The sequence below is a fragment of the Macaca nemestrina genome, chromosome 4 (genome assembly GCF_043159975.1).
Source record: "Macaca nemestrina isolate mMacNem1 chromosome 4, mMacNem.hap1, whole genome shotgun sequence".
NCBI classification, from domain to species: Eukaryota; Metazoa; Chordata; class Mammalia; order Primates; family Cercopithecidae; genus Macaca; species Macaca nemestrina.
The window spans coordinates 52,050,612-52,069,652 of record NC_092128.1 but is presented as its reverse complement, the minus strand read 5'-3'; the positions used below and the strand labels follow the sequence as shown (position 1 = coordinate 52,069,652).

At 40.2% G+C, this 19,041-nt stretch overlaps 2 protein-coding genes across 10 annotated transcripts in view; one reads left to right on the top strand and one right to left on the bottom strand.

Moving 5' to 3' along the window:
* Positions 1-10,570, top strand: part of LOC105475308 (HMG-box transcription factor 1) — a 33,519-nt gene extending 22,949 nt beyond the window's left edge. For 7 of the 9 annotated variants that reach the window (XM_071094688.1, XM_071094692.1, XM_071094695.1 and 4 more), the window contains 3 exons: positions 3,587-3,904; positions 8,227-8,368; positions 9,474-9,638. In XM_071094688.1, coding sequence (XP_070950789.1) covers positions 3,587-3,904; positions 8,227-8,368; positions 9,474-9,491 — 478 coding nt within the window. In that variant the 3' untranslated portion in view covers positions 9,492-9,638. Of the gene's footprint in view, positions 1-3,586; positions 3,905-8,226; positions 8,369-9,473 lie in introns of all 9 variants that reach the window. The other 2 variants (XM_011730435.3, XM_071094693.1) reach the window with 1 other exon arrangement.
* Positions 10,571-10,592: 22 nt separating this feature from the next.
* The window catches only part of LOC105475313 (component of oligomeric golgi complex 5), a 372,025-nt gene continuing 363,576 nt past the window's right edge, over positions 10,593-19,041 (bottom strand). The window contains exons 21-22 of the mRNA XM_011730439.3: positions 18,541-18,620; positions 10,593-11,662 (exon numbers count right to left, since the gene is read on the bottom strand). Of these exons, the coding sequence (XP_011728741.2) occupies positions 11,548-11,662; positions 18,541-18,620 (195 nt within the window). The 3' untranslated portion in view covers positions 10,593-11,547. The remainder of the gene's footprint in view (positions 11,663-18,540; positions 18,621-19,041) is intronic.

Below are 19,041 nucleotides of genomic sequence, written 5' to 3'. Positions count from 1 at the left end.
GGGAATGATGGGACCCCTCAAAATCCAAGTTCTAGAAATTAGTCAAGGGTCAACCTTGTAAGTAGACTTTTGAAAGGATAGCAGTCATTTCTGCATAATGAAACACTGTGTCTTACATATTAAGAAAGATAGTAATATAACTAATGCTACTATAGTATTTATATATTGTATTTATGAGTAATATTTTCATAATAAAATTGAAAAAATAAAGGAATGATAAACATTCAGGAGAGTGGTTATTTCTGGGAGTGGCAAATATGGAACTTTAAGTGATACTAGAAATATTCTTAATTTGAATTGTGGGTTCACTGATTTATTTGTATGCTTCATAACTTACATATATATGTAAATTTTACATATTATTACATAGCACAAAACTTTTTTAAAGCAAAAGGGAAAACTTGCCTGCCTAATTCCTGTTTTTCTGAGATAGCAAATTCTTAACCATTTGATCTCACTGAATAATAATCACTCCCAAGATGACGTTAGTCATTGGTCTCATTTTATTGTTGAGTGACTTCAGTATAACAGCAGGAGCACCCACCTTGCAAAGGAGTGGAAATGGGTAGTATCATCATGGAGAAACCAGGACAAAATTGAAATGCTGAAAGTGACTATATTTTCATTGTGGATTGGATTGGTTAAGGGAGATGATGCCTGGCCTAGGGAGGGCAAGAAGATAAAGAGGTAAGAAGAGGAAAAAGTCCAAGTGGAATTGCTCCAAGCAAACTCTCGGGTCATGATTTACAGAGGACATGTGAGTAGTGTCTAGCTCAGGAAGAATCAGAAGTCAGCAATCAGTTGATGAGTTCTCATACGTAATTCAAGGTTCTGTTGTAAGCAGTCCATTCTGAGACACTTGAGAATTGAGGCCAACCTTCTAGGCCTCGGGCATTTAAAACAGTTTTTTTGACTTTTTGAAGTTGACATTTCTGTTCAAGTAATATGATTTAACAAACTTATTGAGTGCCTACTATGTATATAATGTTAATTTATTTCATATTAATTACCCTATTTGTAGATTATATCCTCATTTTACAGAGAGAAGTAAAGTTGAGAGGGTAAGGAATAAAGCCCAAAATAAAGGCAGTTAGTGTCAGAATTAGGATTCAAGCCCATATCTTGTAAAGATTCCAAATTTTTAGTACTCTAGCTACTCACCTAAGATAATTCTAAGATAATTCTACAATAATAGATACCCCTAATGGCATAATACACTGTGCCAGCTTCTGCCCTGTTTCTTACGTTTATTGTTCTTTTTGGCACCACTGCATAGCATAATTTCACAGATAAGTAAACTGAGGCTATAGGGTTTATTTAACTTGGCCAAGGTCTTATTACTAGCTGGAATTTGAACTCAATTGAAATTTTCCATTATTATTTTCAGAATTGGTTAAAAAATGAGTTAAGAATGGGCATGCCTCTTTGCTTCCAGTCTAGAAAAGGAAATGGATTAGTAAATGTATACAGTAAATGTACATGCTGATTGAGAGGCAGTGTAGCCTGTTAGGAACGTGAGCTCGATCTGGACTGCTTGGATTCAAATCCTGGCTTTGCAATTGATTTGCTATGGAAGCTTGAGTAAATTAATATTTCTATGGCTCCTTTAAAAAAAATCTGTAAAATGGGGATAATATTGGAAGGATTAAATAAGTTAATATCTGTGACATGGTTAATAGGCAGTACATTATTGTGGAGTTTGCCATTAAGACTAGTGATCAGACAGTGAAGTGGGAATGGGCATTCTAAGCTTAGGGAATGGCATGTACACAAAGTAGAGCTGTGAAAGGCACATTTGGGTACGGGTGCTTTAGTGAAGAGAGTGAATGCTTACCTAAGGTAGTATAGCAAAAGATGAAGCTATTTTTAAAGATACTCTATGTCATTACTGCTACAGTAATAGTCATTGAATTTTGTGACTGAATATTTAAAACTGATTTAAGTTGTATCTGTAATGGAAGTAGATGATAGTTATATTTGTGCCACTAGATGGTGGAATTTTCAAATTTTAGTAATTAGCTTACCCAGTATCTTTTGGTATTTTAAGTTGTAATCATTTTCCATCAGTAGAGATGGGTAATTTTGTGTCAGTGCTAAAGTTTGCTATTTTTCTAAATTATGTATGGGAGGGGCTGAAGATACCTTACAAAAACTGCAAACCTAGAAAGCAGACATTGCTTTCCTGACATAATACTGATTGCTAAGCATTCATTAGGTAATTTTGGAGTCATAGTTTAAGTACATTTATTTCATGCAATACTTTCAGAAAAAAGACATCATGTACTTGATAATTGGTAAAAGTCATTTACTGTGTGTAGTCAGTGGCATGGACCACCCTCATTCCTTTGGCTGTTTCCATCTATCTTTAGAATTTTGTAATCTCATGTTTTACCTTTAGGCAGATGGTATTCCTGTAGCTAATGTTAACCTATTTTGATGTATTACCGGAATTTCTGTTTCAGAGAAGCAAGTAGGAGCTAAGTTGAGATTAGAAGCTGAATAAAAGGTTTCCTGCCAAGAAGACAGAAAAGTACTATAGGCAGAAAGAGTTAATGCTGGAACAAGAGAATTCTTTAGCTTATTTCCATGTCTATGTAAACTGAACATACAGAACAAAATGTGGCCTTTCCTGAGAAAGGCGGGTTTTTACAATGAACTTTTTTATGTTATTAGGCTATGTTATAGTTCATGGATGCCCTTTCAGGAGAGTGATGTATGTATGGCTCTCTACCTAAACAAATGACCCAGATTACTGGGCATTTTAAGTTCCTTTAATTATTTATTTGTTTTTGATTTTTTTTTAGACAGAGTCTCACTCTGTTGACCAGGCTGGAGTGCAGTGGCATGATCTGCCTCCCGGGTTCAAGCGATTCTCCTGCCTCGGCCACCTGAATAGCTGGGATTACAGGCATGTGCTGCCGTGCCCAGCTGATTTTTGTATTTTTAGTAGAGATGGGGTTTCACCATGTTGCCCAGGCTGGTCTTAAACTCCTGACCTCAGGTGATCCACCCACCCTAGCCTCCCAAACTGTTGGGATTACAGATGTGAGCCACCAGGCCTGGCCTTAAGTTCTTTTAGCCACATTTAACAGCTTTTCATTGCCCTTTCCCAACCTTTTGTTTTCTGTAGTATTTAGTCCTTAGGCCTGATATGTTGCCTGCCACTCCATTTTAATTTTCTAGGTCTGGGTGCCTATAGGCCAAGAAATTGTATTGTCACATTTATCCAGAAATGAATTTAAAATAAAAATAAGTGGGTTGTGTAGGATTTGGAGGAGTTACTTGCTATGAATAAAGTATGCTGATTATAACATTCCTTTGGGAGGTTCAAAGTCTTTTTTAAGCTTTTGTATTATCTACAGAGGTTTTTTTAAAGAAATTAATTTTAGTTGGCACATACACAGATTTCATTTTATAAGCAACTATCAGTGGCAAAAGTTGTTAGTGTTGGTAACATGATACAGGGGGATATGCACTGAAATTTCCAATCATGTTAAGGGTTTTTTTTTTTTTTTTTAAAACCTGCTTTTTAGAAATCAGAATTCTAAATTGAATTAAAATCTTACTTTTTTTTTTAATTTTATAGCTATGACTTCACACCTATGGATTCTTCCGCAGTTTATGTGTTAAGTAGTATGGCTCGCCAGCGTCGTGCATCTTTGTCTTGTGGAGGACCTGGTGGTCAAGACTTTGCAAGATCTGGATTCAGTAAAAACTGTGGCTCACCTGGATCATCACAGCTCTCTTCCAATTCTTTGTATGCTAAAGCTGTTAAAAACCACAGCTCAGGGACTGTGAGTGCCACTTCTCCTAATAAGTGCAAAAGACCAATGAATGCCTTCATGCTTTTTGCCAAAAAATACAGAGTTGAATATACTCAGATGTATCCAGGGAAAGATAACAGGTAAAAATAGTGATAATTCTGATTATAATAAATGAGTAATACTTCAATATGGTTCATAGTAACTGGAATAGTTAAGTAAACTTATTCTTTAATAGCTTTTATTCAACTCATAGGTTGACTGTTTTTTTTTTTCTTTTTTTTTTGAGATGGAGTCTTGCTCTGTCACCCAGGCCAGAGTGCAGTGGTACAATCTCGGCTCACTGCAGCCTCAGCCTTCCAGGTTCAAGCAATTCTCCTGCCTCAGCCTCCCAAGTAGCTGGGACTACAGGTGCCCACCACCACACCTGGCTAATTTTTTGTATTTTTAGTAGAGACAGGGTTTCACCATGTTGGCCAGGCTGATCTCGAACTCCTGACCTCAGGTGAACCACCCGCCTTGGCCTCCCAAAGTGCTGTGATTACAGGCGTGAGCCACCGTGCCTGGCCAGGTTGACTTTAAGAAGTTACTAAGTGGAATTTTTAGGGTTATATGTAATTATTTTATAATACCTAGACAATTAGGTTACCTACCTTAGTAATAAGGATCTACCTTTTATTATTTGTGCTGTAGCCCAGGCTGGAGTACAGCGGTGTGACTCACTGTAGCCTCTATCTCCCAGGCTCCATTAATCCTCCTACCTCAGCTTCCTGAATGGCTGGGATTACAGGCACATGCCACCACACCCAGCTAATTTTTGTATTTTTTGTAGAGATGGGGTTGTGCCATGTTGCCCAGGCTGTTCTCAAACTCCTGGGTACAAGCGATCTGCCTGCCGCCCAAAGTGCAAGATCTACCTTTTAAAATCATCTTATTTACCTGTTACAGGACACAGTTCTAACAATTGATAGTTGTATCTTTATAGAACAGCGAAACTAAGTCAACTATGGATTGTACGGGGAACTGGCAATTTGTAGCAAGTTGCCAGAGTTGTCAAAAGGCTGAACTTAAGAGCTGTCCTCAGTGGAAGCTGGGAATACAAATCAACTCAAGTCCTTCCTACTCTGTTGCCTGTACCCTTACTCATCTCCAATTCCTGTACTACTGAATCCCTCTCATACCAGTCAGGTTCTCCATATATTAATAAAGCTGTCTTCTTCCAGTCTTTGTATCCTGAGGATCAAAACTACTGTTTCCTTTATCTTGATATCATGAGAAAAGTCAGATGTAACACAGTAATGAATAGCTTTGTCCTAGTTCCTTATTCCTTAAGATACCTAAGTGTGGAATTACGAGTCAAGAATTCTAAGAGCCTTTGTTTGTTTGTTTTGAGGCAGAGTCTCACTGTCATCCAGGCTAGAGTGTAGTGGCAGGATCTTGGTTCACTGCAACCTCTGCCTCGTGGGTTCAAGTGATTCTCCTGCCTCAGGCACCCGAGTAGCTGGGATTATGGGCATGTGCCACTACGCCCAGCTAATTTTTCGCATTTTTAGTAGATACGAGGTTTCACTATGTTGGCCAGGCTGGTCTCGAACTCTTGAGCAAGTGATCCACTCACCTTGGCCTCCTAAAATGCTGGGATTACAGGCATGAGCCACTGGGCCCAGCCCTAAGAGACTTTTTAATACTATTGAAATTTTTTAACTCTTGGATCTGTCATTTGTGTGACTTTTGGCAATTAATCTAAGTTGTAATCCATTTCTTCAGTAAAAAGGGGGGGTTTAACTGTGTTTTCTTAAAAAAATTAGTTTGGAAGTCTACTTCTCTGTGACTTTTAGGCTTTAAGGACATTTTAAGAATAATTTGTACCTTTCCCCTTGTTCAATTTTTGAGAAAATGGCCTCGGATTTAGTGACAGGTACATGCTGCATTTCTCTTTTTGTACATTTCTGGTATTATTAAACATATCCTTTGACTTCTAGAAACGGGATTCACGTCCCTATAAGTCTCTTCCCTGCCAGTAGTTGAGAATGTCAGCTGGGATGCATTCTGTATTTATTTACAATCCTGGGGGACTGGACTATCCTGATGATAAGAAGTGTAAATCTCATTTTATCTTTAGGTGTTTTGTTTTCTGATCTTTTTATAGAATCTCTAAATCAGGTTATATCCTTTATTGCTCATAAATCTTTTTTTTTTTTTTTTTTTTTTTTTTTTTTTTTTTTTTTTTTTTTTTGAGAGGGAATCTTGCTCTGTCACCCAGGCTGTAGTGCAGTGGTGTGATCTCAGCTTATTGCAAACACTGCCTCCCAGGTTCAAATGATTCTCCTGCCTCAGCCTCCCAAGTAGCTTGGACTACAGGCATGCACCACCACACCTGACTAATTTTTTGTAGTTTAGTAGAGATGGGGTTTCATCTTGTTGGCTAGGCTGGTCTCGAACTCCTGACCTCAGGTGATCTGCCCACCTCTGCCTCCCAAAGTGCTGGGATTAAAGATGTGAGCCATCGTGCCCAGCCAAATGTAATATTTTCTTTGCATTTTAGCATTGCTGCCATGTGGTATACTGGTAATCATCTAACACCGAGGGCCATCAGATGTCACCTCTCTCTAAACGGAATAAGTCATACATAATTTTGAAAATGGATTTTTCCCTGTCTCTAATAAAGCTGCCTTAATTCAGTGAATAAATTCTCATTTGGAGGCAAATTCTGAGGGAATGGAGACTAGAATAGGTCAGAGACATGTAGCTCATTTTAAGTTGCTATAAATGTCCATCTGGATGTAACATTCACTGCAGAAATAATCTTTAGATGTGTGTATTTTATAGTTGTTAGGGAATACAGCGTATAGTCTATAGCATTGTGTACATTTCATTACCTGTCATCTTTTAACTTAAAAGAATAAATTTGTTTCCCAGTGCCGGCCCCTTGAAAAACATCTCATATTCTTTCTTACTGTGGATGACTGAGATGGTGTGAATATGTATTGCTTTGTTTAAATGTGTCAACCATTATACGGTACCTTTAACCCAAGACTAAAAGTTTTTTTTAAATGGGTTCTGCAAGTGGAATATACAAATTGATTTTCATTTTATTATTTATTTTTGAGAGAGTCTCGTTCTGTTCCCCAGGCTGGAGTGCAATGGTGGGATCTCGGCTCACTGCAACCTCTGCCTCCTGGGTTCAAGCGATTCTAGTGCCTCAGCCTCCCCAGTAGCTGTGATTACAGGCGTGTGCCATCACACCTGGCAAATAGTAGAGAGGGGTGATGGGGTTTTACCATGTCGGCCAGGCTGGTCTTGAACTCGTGGCCTCAAGTGATCTGCCTGCCTTGGCCTCCAGAAGTGCTGGGATTACAGGCATGAGTCACAACATCCAGCCCAACAATTGGTTTATAATAAAGGAAAATGCAGCACAATGTTTAACTGCATTAACTTATTGGATAAAAAGACAAATACACTTGTAGGAGAGCTTCTGTGGTTTATTACTGTTCGAAGGCACAAATGCCTGTTGCTTTGGCTTCCATATTAGTTAGTATAAAAATCACTTGACGCCTGTAATCCCAGCACTTTGGGAGGCTGAGATGGGCGGATCACGAGGTCATGAGATCGAGACCATCCTGGCTGACATGGTGAAACCTCGTCTCTACTAAAAATACAAAAAAAATTCGCTGGGCGTGGTGGCGGGCGCCTGTAGTCCCAGCTACTGGGGAGGCTGAGGCAGGAGAATGGCAGGAACCTGGGAGGCGGAGCTTGCAGTGAGCCGAGATGGCGCCATTGCACTCCAGCCGGGGCGACAGAGCAAGACTCCGTCTCAAAAAAAAAAAAAAAAATCACTTGATGTGCTTTGTGCAAAATTTCCAGGACCTTATGTCCGTCTTATATGGGTGTCATGAAGTGAATGGTTAAAAGGTCTTTGTAGAAGGAAGGTGGTTTACATCTGTATGCCCTAGTTGAGACTGTTTTAGGTTTCATAGCAGAGTAACAAACAGGAGAAAATAGCTTCTAATTTTAGTCATGATGTATTCTATCAGTTCAACTTCTTACCATTTTGAGTTTATCCAGTTTTCTCAAGTAATAAAATATATTGCCTAAAGGTTTATTTATTTGGTTTTCTCTTGAGAGAAATAGTAAGGCATGCATAGTTAATTCTACACTTACACTATGGTTGTGTGAATGAAAAAAGACCTGTATCAAAACTATTTGATAGGTTACGGGCACAAATAGAGAGTGAGATTAGCTTTTAGTACAAGTTGAGTACTTTATGCTGCTGATACGGCACAATGGACTATTTGACTCGAGATTTTACTGGAAATGAGTATTACGGCCTTGACCTTTTCCCATCTCTATGATAGACAAGATTTTCATTTTTTAACTTCACATTTTTCTCCTGAAGTAGCAGCACTTGACATGAGATTTATGAAAAATGTGTACCTTCAGCATTGTGTAAATATTTATTTTACAGAGCCATAAGTGTGATCCTTGGTGACAGGTGGAAGAAAATGAAGAATGAAGAGAGAAGAATGTACACATTAGAAGCAAAGGCTTTGGCTGAAGAACAGAAACGTTTAAATCCTGACTGTTGGAAGAGGAAAAGAACCAATTCAGTATGTTTCAATAAATAGTGTTTAAAATTATCTTGCCTCGTCCCTGCAGGTGTACTGGCATGTTGGAGCAGTTGTTACAACCTTTAAGAGGTTGTGTTGATGTTATCTCTAGCATTTTTATACTTCAAAACCTAATAATGTTTTCGCATCATCATATAAAGACTGCCTTTCCTCAAGTGTCATTTACTGTCTTAGCATGGAAAGTCGAAATCTCAGGCAAACTTTAAAAAGAATGTTTGTTCTAAACATTGGTTGGAAAAATAATTTTGGAATACAGTATTTCTAGTTGAGTTGAAAGATAAGCATTATTAATCCATTAATATCACAGTAGAAAATTTCTCTAATTTTTGGTATGTCGCAACAGCTTTTCCTTAATTGGTGAGGGACCAATGAGGCTGGAGGCGTTGGGGGAATGTTAGCTACCATTCATGGGGACTTGTGCCATTGGCACAGAATTTCTAGATTGAAAAATTTCGAGGGGGAGAAGAAATAGAAAGGCCCAGGAAGGGTGGCCAATAAGTCTGTATGATAAGCTATCTTGGATAGACTTGTTTCTTACTACTTTTCCATTACTAAACTAGCATCTTTTAGGTTCAGTGTTTTTATATTAATTGCAAGAAAATTGCGTGTGATACAGTGGGGTCAATTTGAAATATCATTAAAAAATGAAGTGAAGATATCAGTAGTTTATAGTAGGAGAGCTGGCCAAAGATACTTTAAATTCACTCTGTGTACTTGTGCCTGTTTCTTAGTAACATGCAGGTCACATCTGTTTAAATTTTTCAAGAATTTCTTTAAAAATAGTGGTCAGTAGTCAGACGAGAGAGGTGACTGAACTGAGTTTTGGAAGTTCTTGGTTAATTTAGAATTTCTTGTGTTAGGACTTCGCCTGTATCCTTTTCTGTTCATCCTAGTCAATGTCTTAAGATTGCATACATTTTCTGGATGCTTGAGCCATCAGATATCAGCTAGCTTTTTAAAATCACCTTTAAGAAGCAGTATTTTCTAATAGTAAATTTATAAACATCTTATACATCTTAGCTTTCATATATAGGGTTACTATGTATTGATTTGTAAACATTCACTGAGTTTTTTATTTCCACAGGGCTCACAACAACATTAAACCAGGATGCTTATGTTCTTAAGTCTATATTTGCATATACATTGACTCTTGATGGAAAGACTTAAGAAGATCAAGGTCTCACCATTTGTCCTCAATTCGTGTGACCATAAGATACTGATAGCATTGAGTCTTGAAATGATTTAATAATATGAGTGAGGATTTGCTTTCTCCATTAGAGCATTAAGCTAAAACTATCAACATTTTAAACCAAATTGCCTTATTTTTCTTCCAAACTTCATATATGTCTATCAGGTAATATAGGCTTGAAAATTGATATCCTGTGGTGCTAAAGTACAGTAGAAAGAGAGGAAAAGTGTATACATGTTTTATTTTAAATTGTACGAAAGGGGAATTTAAAAAATATGTAACTGCTGTTTATACATTGGCTCCTTACTGCTTATTAATCTGTATTGTACACATGATGGAATGAAGCAGAAGCTGGGAGTCGGCCTTTCTTTGAGTAACCACCACATGGCTCAGCATCTGTGCCAAACATAGGCGCTCCTAGTCTGGTCAGTGCCAAGAGGCTACCAGAACATGTGGCAGGTGGCTGGTGTTGGTGTCCCAGCTTCTAAGAGCCACCTGCTGCAGTTACCATGGCATGCTGAGTTGATGCACCAGGTGGCAGCAGCCATCCATTATTTCCAATGGAGACCTAGCCCAGGCCAAGGTAAAGTTAGTTAATAGCATTGGGATATAGTCACTGTAATGGTGCTATTAACAGTCAACACCATTGTATTTTTTAACTTCGTGTTCTATATCTCCTCAGCCATGTATCTTAAATATATTTTGTCATCATAATCTTTATGGTGGGGGCAGACTTTGCACTTATTGCAGTGCAACACTTGCACTTTAATTTCCTCCAACTGTCTAAAATTAGAGCAAATACATTGGCAATACAGCTGCTTTTGCTCTGAGCTACAATCATGGCTTTTCATGTTACTTACCAAGTGGTGTTTCTGGTTAGGAATCACAGCTGTAAAATTGATTTCAGTTCATTACACTTCTTCATGATGTTGCCCCTAAATTTTGCACACTATATTCTTGTATATTATTTCAAATAAATGGAAAAAAAAGTTGCTTATCTCTGACATTTACTGATTAATCTTGGCTGAATTTTATTTATGAGTTCTCAGAATAACAGGTTCAGGAGATGGAAAACATAAGGCAGATTCCTAACACTGCTAATTAGGAGGCTGCTGATGGGATTTTAAAAATTAAAAACAAAAATGTTAATAGCGGAACAAGAGCCATCAGAAAATAAGGACTTAGATTATCTACCAGTTATAGAGAATCTCTATAGAATAAAAATTTTTATTTTTCACATGGTATCTTTGTTACAAGGTTAAACAGCCCAAAGGTCTGCTTTTAATGATGGTATGACAAAGTGTAACAAAAGCCTTGCTTTATTTAAAGATAGAGTATGACATACTTAAACAAGGCCATTTAACCCTGTATCTTAGCTTTGGGATGTGCCAGTGGTTCCTCAACTTTGTTGTCTATTGGAATCATTTTGGGGATTTTTTTTGTTTGTTTTTTTAAATACTGGTGTCAGGCTCCCACTCCCAGACATGTTAATTAGAGTGCAAGTTGGGCATCAGGATTTTTAAAAACTCCTCTGGTGATACGAATGTGCAGCCAAATTTGGAAACCACTGAGCCTACATGCTTATTTAGTGAAGAAGGCAGGGTTGGGGGAAGCAGGGTACGTATTATATAACGTGTTCATATCCTTTTAAAAGAAGTGGGGACTTTGGGTTTATGTACCCATAGGAGGACTCGGTTATGGATGGAAAAGAAATTTTAGCCTTGTACAAAAATCTGAAAGAGGAAAACATCTTTCTGAACAAATCAGGTCCATGGAATTAAAAGGTGATGACTCGACATTTTTATGCTAAAGTATAAGTGCTAAAGAGGTAAATAAAGGTCGACAGGAAGTACAGAACAATCAATTACATTCTTAAAATAGTGGATAGTAGCTGTCTTTTGGAGTATGTGTTAACTGCCAACTATGAATGGGTTAGCACAAAGTGGAGATCAACAAAGCTTTCATATTGTTACTGAAGAGCAGACATAGCCTTCTGAAGCAGCTGAACCATTATGGGATAAACTGGTGCAAATTCTTTGCCTTCTCTACTTCTCACTGATTGAACGTAAGCTTCCAGGGCTCCCCTGAAAACCAAAATGAAAACAATGTCAAAATATGACATAAATCACATAAAACAGATTAGGGGATACCAATATATAAAAATTATTAATAAGCTCATTTCTGGAACTGTTAATGCTCAGTTTCTCAAGCCAAGTGACCAACAGCCTTCACTCATTTACTGGTACTGTTACTACGGTGACTATGTTTAGAGTGAAAAACTATAACCATGTTTTCAGTCTGCATTGTTCTTAGTGGTCTAGTCATGTACTCAGAGCCCTCTGGCTGTGTAAGTATGTTCTCAATTTCCCTCTTCCCTGCTTCCCTACTGAAGACGCCTGCAACGGAATAGGCACTTGTGCCTACTCCCAGAGCTCACAAGGGGCATCCTGTGCCTCTGAAAGGCATGCTCAAGAGTACAGGGGGATGGGGCCCTTTGACACATTCGGTAACACCAGTAGATGCATTATATTCCTGTTATTTGATGAACTATGAACAACCAACAACTAGAATAAATGCTCTTGGACTGTAATTATTGGCAAAATATATGATTGGGAGGCAGTCTGAATTTAATCAAGGGAATGTGGTACCATTCCATTATTTATGATTATGGTGTTCTCATGGATTAGGTTGGGGGTTAGCAAACTGCCTGCAGGCTGAATCTAGCCTGATGCTTATTCATTTATGTATTGTCTGTGGCTGCTTTCACACAATGGCAGAGTTGAATAGTTGAGGCAGAGACCATGTGGCCTGCAAAGTCTGAAATATATCTGACCCTTCTTTTACAGAAAAAGTTCATTAGTCCCTGAACCAGATCATCTGTTTAAGTGGAGCTAAAAAGAATGGCTACAAGATTAATTTTTAATTTTTGGTCTGTTTAAGTACCAGATACACAAACACATTTTTGTCATAATTATATTTTCTTCAAAATTTCACTTTGAGATTGGAGCATTTATGTAAAGATATAAGTTAATACCATTACTCAGTTCACACACAATAGCACTTAATTCTTAAGTGGTTTTCTTTTTGCTCTAATACTGAAAATACTAATCTAATTGGGTTTGTTCAAGATTTTTCATTGAATTATGGGGAATACCCTTCCCCAGAGTCTGGCTATCACTCATCAGTTTGTAGTGCCCTTCCATCCCACCAGCCACTGTCCACGTAAAGGGATTTCAAATCTCTTAAGTTCCAGCCCTGACCTCCCCCTCCTGATCTTTGCTTCTTCCTGTCCTCTGGACAGTTTTATCTGACTTGCTTCCAGGTAGCCCTCAAACTCACTTGTCAAAAAACGGGCAGCATTCAGCCTGCCTTACCTTATTTCAACAAAGGGCACCATCAACTTAAGGTCTCTAAGTTCTTTTCCCCTCCTACACCTAAACAGTTACCAAATCCTATTAATTTGCTACACCCATTTCCACATCCAGTCCCTCCTCTCCCCTTTCCTTCACTTTGAACCCTTGCTATCTTGTGCCCTAATGATTGCTGTAGCCTCTTAGGTGGTGATCATCCTGGTGCTATTTCTCCCTTGTTCTGGTCAGTCTTCCATGTTGTAGCAAGAGGTCTCTCCCTGAAGTATTACAGCACTTGCCATGCCCTATTCTTTATAGGAAATGTGGAAAGGTCTGACTTCTGTATCAACAGTCTTGACTTAGCAGGGTCCAGCATTTTGGAATCCCTGAAGGCTGGCTGCATGCTCTGGTCAGTTCCTAGACTCAACCCAACTGAATACCAGCTTCATCATCAAGCTGCTCCCAGCCCTTTCTATGCTACTGCTGGGTTTTAGATAGCTTGATGTGGCCTAAAATCCCCAAATCATTAATTTCCATTTTTGTGTTACCAAGTAATGTGCAAAGCATGTTTGCCCCATTTGTATAGCCCAACCTGACTGCCCACCTAGGGAAAGATCAAGGGTGTCTGTTCATATATTACACTGAAATAAAGCTGTCTCTGCCTAACAAAGTAGGGTGTGCCAAAGGGCCTGTTTATCTTTGGCCATACTGAATGTTTCAGTTAAAGAGCCACATTCTCTTAGCCCTTTGCACATTATCTTCCTGTCCTTAGAATACCCTTCCTTGCTTGCTTTCTTGTGCAGCTCTTTATCTCTTAGGACTCAGCTTCAAATGCTCCCTTTTAAGAAAAGCCTTTTTTAACTCCAGGGAGCAGTAAAGAATGCAAACCACCTTGGAGTCACAAGGTTTGTGAAACTATCTAACTTCTGTATCAACAGCCTTGACTTAGTAGGATCCGGCATTTTGGAATCCCTGAAGGCTGGCTCCATGCTCTGGTCAGGGCAGGAGTACTTTAAATCAGGTATGTGGAGGGCTGGGCAAGCCCTTACTGAAGAAGTGTAGCTGTTTTAAATAAGATGTAAGTTCATACCATTACTCAGCTCACATTCCCAGTTTTCAAGTCCTAGCTAACATACCACTCTCAACTGGCATGCAAGATGGAATTTAGTGCTCTTAGAGAACAATGTTTTGTGAGATGCCTTAGTTCAACTCAGAGCTGACCCTTAATGGAGATACTTGTCTATGAAAAAAACTTGCTTCTTTTAGTAATATGCTTCTAGTTGGTATGCCATCCTGGAAATTGTCTCCACTCCCTAAATGTAGTCCCTACAGAATCATATACAGTAAAGAAATCCGCAAGAGCTCATCCGTCCCTTTTTTTTTTTTTTTTTTTTTTGAGACGGAGTCTGGCTCTGTCACCCAGGCTGGAGTGCAGTGGCCAGATCTCAGCTCACTGCAAGCTCCGCCTCCCGGGTTCACGCCATTCTCCTGCCTCAGCCTCCTGAGTAGCTGGGACTACAGGCACCCGCCACCTCGCCCGGCTAGTTTTTTGTATTTTTCAGTAGAGACGGGGTTTCACCGGGTTAGCCAGGATGGTCTTGATCTGACCTCGTGATCCGCCCGTCTCGGCCTCCCAAAGTGCTGGGATTACAGGCAAGCTCATCCGTCTTTAAGACAGTGAGATGTATGTATCAGTGTCTAAGAAGTGTTTATATTCACAGGAACTATAATCATTTCACAGTGAATGGGTTAGATATATTTGATGTACAAAAATCAACGTAGTTTCATTGGCATTTAAAAGGATAAGAAATCACATAAATTACACAATATGTAGAAGAAAGATCAGAAATGAGTGGTTAGATTTTTGGGTAGTCATCAAGAACACCATCAGAAGTATGGGGGAAAAAAGATGAAGCTGCCCTCCCACATGAAATTAGAGCAAGATTTTCGAGTACTTATTAAATTACTTCATTTGCTTAAGCAAAACATTAGCTTTCTTGGAAGTCAGGCCAAGCATTATGTAACAGTCTTAACTCTGGTTTGTAACCAAAATAAGTAGATTATTGAGGCTATCCTTATTGGGAAAAAACGAAACACGATTAGTAGAGGAATGGTTTGTGGTAACATGGCAACACTGCTCAATGTGACACAAACTAGCCAAGTGGAGGTTTTCATGGAGAACAACACTGATTTTTGTCAGGCATTTAAATATTCAGTGTGATTAGTAAGTACTGAAATGCGTAAGTGATGTAAAGATACACTACATGCCTCAATAAGCAGTTAAGCTCAGGATTTTCCCTGCTTCTGTCCTCCCTCTTGGTCCTATCTCAGACACTCTGTTCACAGAACTGATAGGTAGCTAGTGACATAGGGGTACCCGGAGGAGAAACATTACCCTCCATCAATGGAGATCTTGGGAGTTCTGCAGAAATACAGAAGAGCTGAGGGAATGGCTTCCAGACTGTGGACCCTGGACCACGGTGAGAAGGCAAGGGATCCAAGGATGCACATGGCACCAAGCATTCTCTGATGGTGTAGATAAAAGTACCACTAGGCTAATAAGGTCTGTGAACATTTTTGCCATCATAAAAGTGTACTTCTACTCAAAGAGGGCCATAAGAAGAAGAGTTGTTCTCCATGGCAAATATCCAGAGTAAATGGATTTGAGGCCAACCCCACCACTGTTACAGAGCTTAAGAAATCTTTGCATCAGAAACTCTATCTTTATTGAAAACACATTCAACAGTTACAGACCCACAGGCGTAAGTCAGGTGGCTGCCTCTGCATCTGAGGGAGCACATGTGTCTGGGGCACCTGCCTGATGCGGGCTGAACACATACAACTGCCCCCACTTATACCACTTGGTCCCATGAGTAAGTCATTACTCTGATTTTCAAATGAACTTGACTAGTATTCATTTAAGCTCCAGAAAGCATCTGGTGTCCGAAGAAAACAGGAAGGCAGGATAGTTGACTATTTGCCATTTGCTCAGCAGCAGTAGTTACACTATCCTCAATTTGCCCTATTTTATGACAACCTAACACATTACGCTGGGAGGAACAGAATGAATATACAACAAGGTTTGCCCCAGAAGCTAAAACAAATTTACTGACATTTAAAGAGCAATACTCACCCTCAGTTTGTCTACAAGGGAAAGAAATTCATCCAGTGGTGCTTCAGTATGCAAGAACAAAATTGTTTTGCAATAATACATAAGAAAGAACATTCTCTAGGACAAAAGTCCCCTCATTGCCAAGAGCTTGGGGTGCAGCAAGAGTATTTTTTTGAATCCCTGAAGGAGAGCTCAATTTTTTGCTAAGGGCATGAAGGTTCTGGAATCAGCCATGTGTGGAGGGATGGGTATGCCTTTTTAAAAAAGCATGACAGTATTTCTGAGCATGATTTTCAGTTGCTAAATATAGGCTTAGCAACAGCACTGCTGATGAAATCACTCAGGAGACATTTTTAAAGAGAAGCAAAAGAAAACAGATTTGTGATGCACCCACAGCAGGACAACTGTTTTGGATGAACTCATTCCAACTTGTTAAGACGACAAAAATGACCAACTTGTTAAGATGAGAAAAATGAACCATGTTCAATTAACTGAATCCTCTTTTTAAGATTACCAAGTGTGCTGCAGCTAAGTGAATCTTTGGGACTCAGGAAAAATAATCCACACAGACATTGCAAATCCGTGTTAGCCCCAGGCCCAAACTCCTCACCCAAATCCAAAGCCTTTCCTGAGGGCAGATTTTACCAGGAGCATTCACGGGGGGCTGGTAACCTCTCCCATTTCTGTGTCAGATGTTCATAGCTGAATAACAGATAAGCAAGGAAAAAGAGCAGAGTCCGAGCTAGTCTTTATCCACATATATGCCCCGAGGGCTAGTGGCTTATGTAGGATGTGGGCACCAAGCTTGAGGGCTCAGGGTCACTTCTGGAAACAAAGCTGACAGGCTGATTTTCCAACTGACCTGTCGCAGCTTCCTCAGCAGTCTTTCATCCTAACTGAAATATGACCTACGCCACTGGCTGCACCCTGGACCTTCTTGAGGAGCTATAAAGAAATCCTGATACCAGGCCTACCCCAGAGATTTTGAGGTAGGCGTGGGTGAGAGGCCTGGGCACTGGGAATTTTGCAAGCTGAGGAAATTACTCTTGTGCACACACGCGGCTTAGAACCGCCTCCTCATGTCAGCCCCACTCTGGCTTTAGGGAACCCAACTCATCACCCGGCACTGAGGCCAACAGAGGGCCACTGGGTGTCCTGGGCCCAGACCGACACCCAGGATCCCCTGGGAGAGTTGAGAATGACTTCAAGAGCATTTAGAGGCACAACAGGAGTGAGTTTGAGGAATAAGGATGACAGAGGAGTTGAATGATGGCGTTAAGGTTTTCCAGCTTGGCTAGTCAGGTGATTGTGACCTCCCAACCAAGACAGGGAGTATAAGAGAACGAGAAGGTTTGAGAGAATAGAATTATTTTGACCATTTTGGGGTTGAGATTTCTGTGGGTGGTTACAGATGAGAGCAAGTTTACTGGGCCAAGGGCCCATCAATAGGCAGCCACAGACCTGGAGGCTCTTAAGTATAGAAGGGGCACTAGAGGCACGGGTCTAGATAAGCTCGCCTGGGAACCAAGGCAGAGGGAGGATGAGAAGAACAAAATATGGGAAATGATAGCATTTTAGGAATGGCTGGAAGAAGATAATTCAGCAAATGATGCAGAAAAAAAAAATGGCTAGAGAAGTTCGAACAGAAACAGATGGCTGTGGTGTAATGCAAGCTCTGAGAGGACAGGGCCATATCTCGGCTTACTTCGTATCCTCAGTTCCTGGCCCAGGGCCTACCATGCTGATAAAATGTGAGCTCAGCATCAGTAAAAATGTGTTGAGTCCCAGCTTATGAGTTTACAGAAGGACATGGTGGTCAACTCTAGCTAAAGCTACAGAGTGGTAAGAATGGGAATGTTTGGTGGCAGAGAGATCTCTGGTGACGGTGAGAGCAATTGCAGGGAAGAGTATTGCTTAATAAGCCATGTATGACAGTTAAAGCACCCCACCCTGGGCATGGTTGGGGTACATGGGGGTGTGTGCACATCTGTTTGAGGGCACATGCATATGTATGTAAATGCACTCATGGGGCACTACTAGAGGGCCATGGTATCCAAGTGGCTGCTGGGTTGTTCTTGTTTCCTCCTCAGAACTCTTTCGCGCTTGGGTATTTTTAAAAGTTCACTCACATCTGTGTTCCACCAATTCAGTAACTGCAGCACATGAAAATGAAGTAAAAGATGTGGAGCTAGGGCAAAACTTTTCCTAGCAGATGATGATTTTCAAAGGTAGAAATGCATGGTCCTTAGGGTTGCATGGGACACAGGATTGCACATCAGGGATATGAAGGTATGGAATGAAAGAAAGCAAAAGATGTTGTGGCCAACATTTCCAACTGCTGGCTGCTCCAGCACCTGTGCCTAGGCAGTGAAGTGGCCTGCCACCGGAAGGTGCAGTCACATGTGCACAACCCCAGGCACTGCTCCTTCATCCTCTCCTGCATCCCCACCCTCCTTGGGCTTCCAGCCCAGATGGGTGCCCCTGGAGCACCTGGCTTTACCTGATGAGGAGGAGCCTGTCCTTTTCAGATGGATGGTCATCCAGCCATTGAGAGAAGCGTGCGTGGGACCACTCTGCCCTCTGCAGGGTTGAAACACAATTAGAGAGTGCATACACATTCTTTAGTAAATGGCAGCAAGTGCTGGTTCAGAAAGCATTCTTAAGGATTCCCAAGGTGAAACTGCCTCGAAACCTGCCCAAGGGAAGTGGGAAGGGGCACAGGCCTTGGTGCACCTTTCTGACTGCCAAGGAGCCTTCTAGATTTGCCAGTTGATGGTGGGTCGGCAAAGAAAAGGGGCTGCCATCAAAAATTCTTTATGAACACAAATGCCTTGTGTCATTATTAAAGGTAAATTCTGGATGCATCAGGTAATTTTTTTGCACTGCTGAGAAAGAAGATGCTGAGCAGTGGGAGTTTTCCTTTACTAATATCTGTTCACTGTCAAAGACAGACAACAACTAAACAAAGCAGCAGAGGGCCAGGAATCATTCAGTGAGTAGG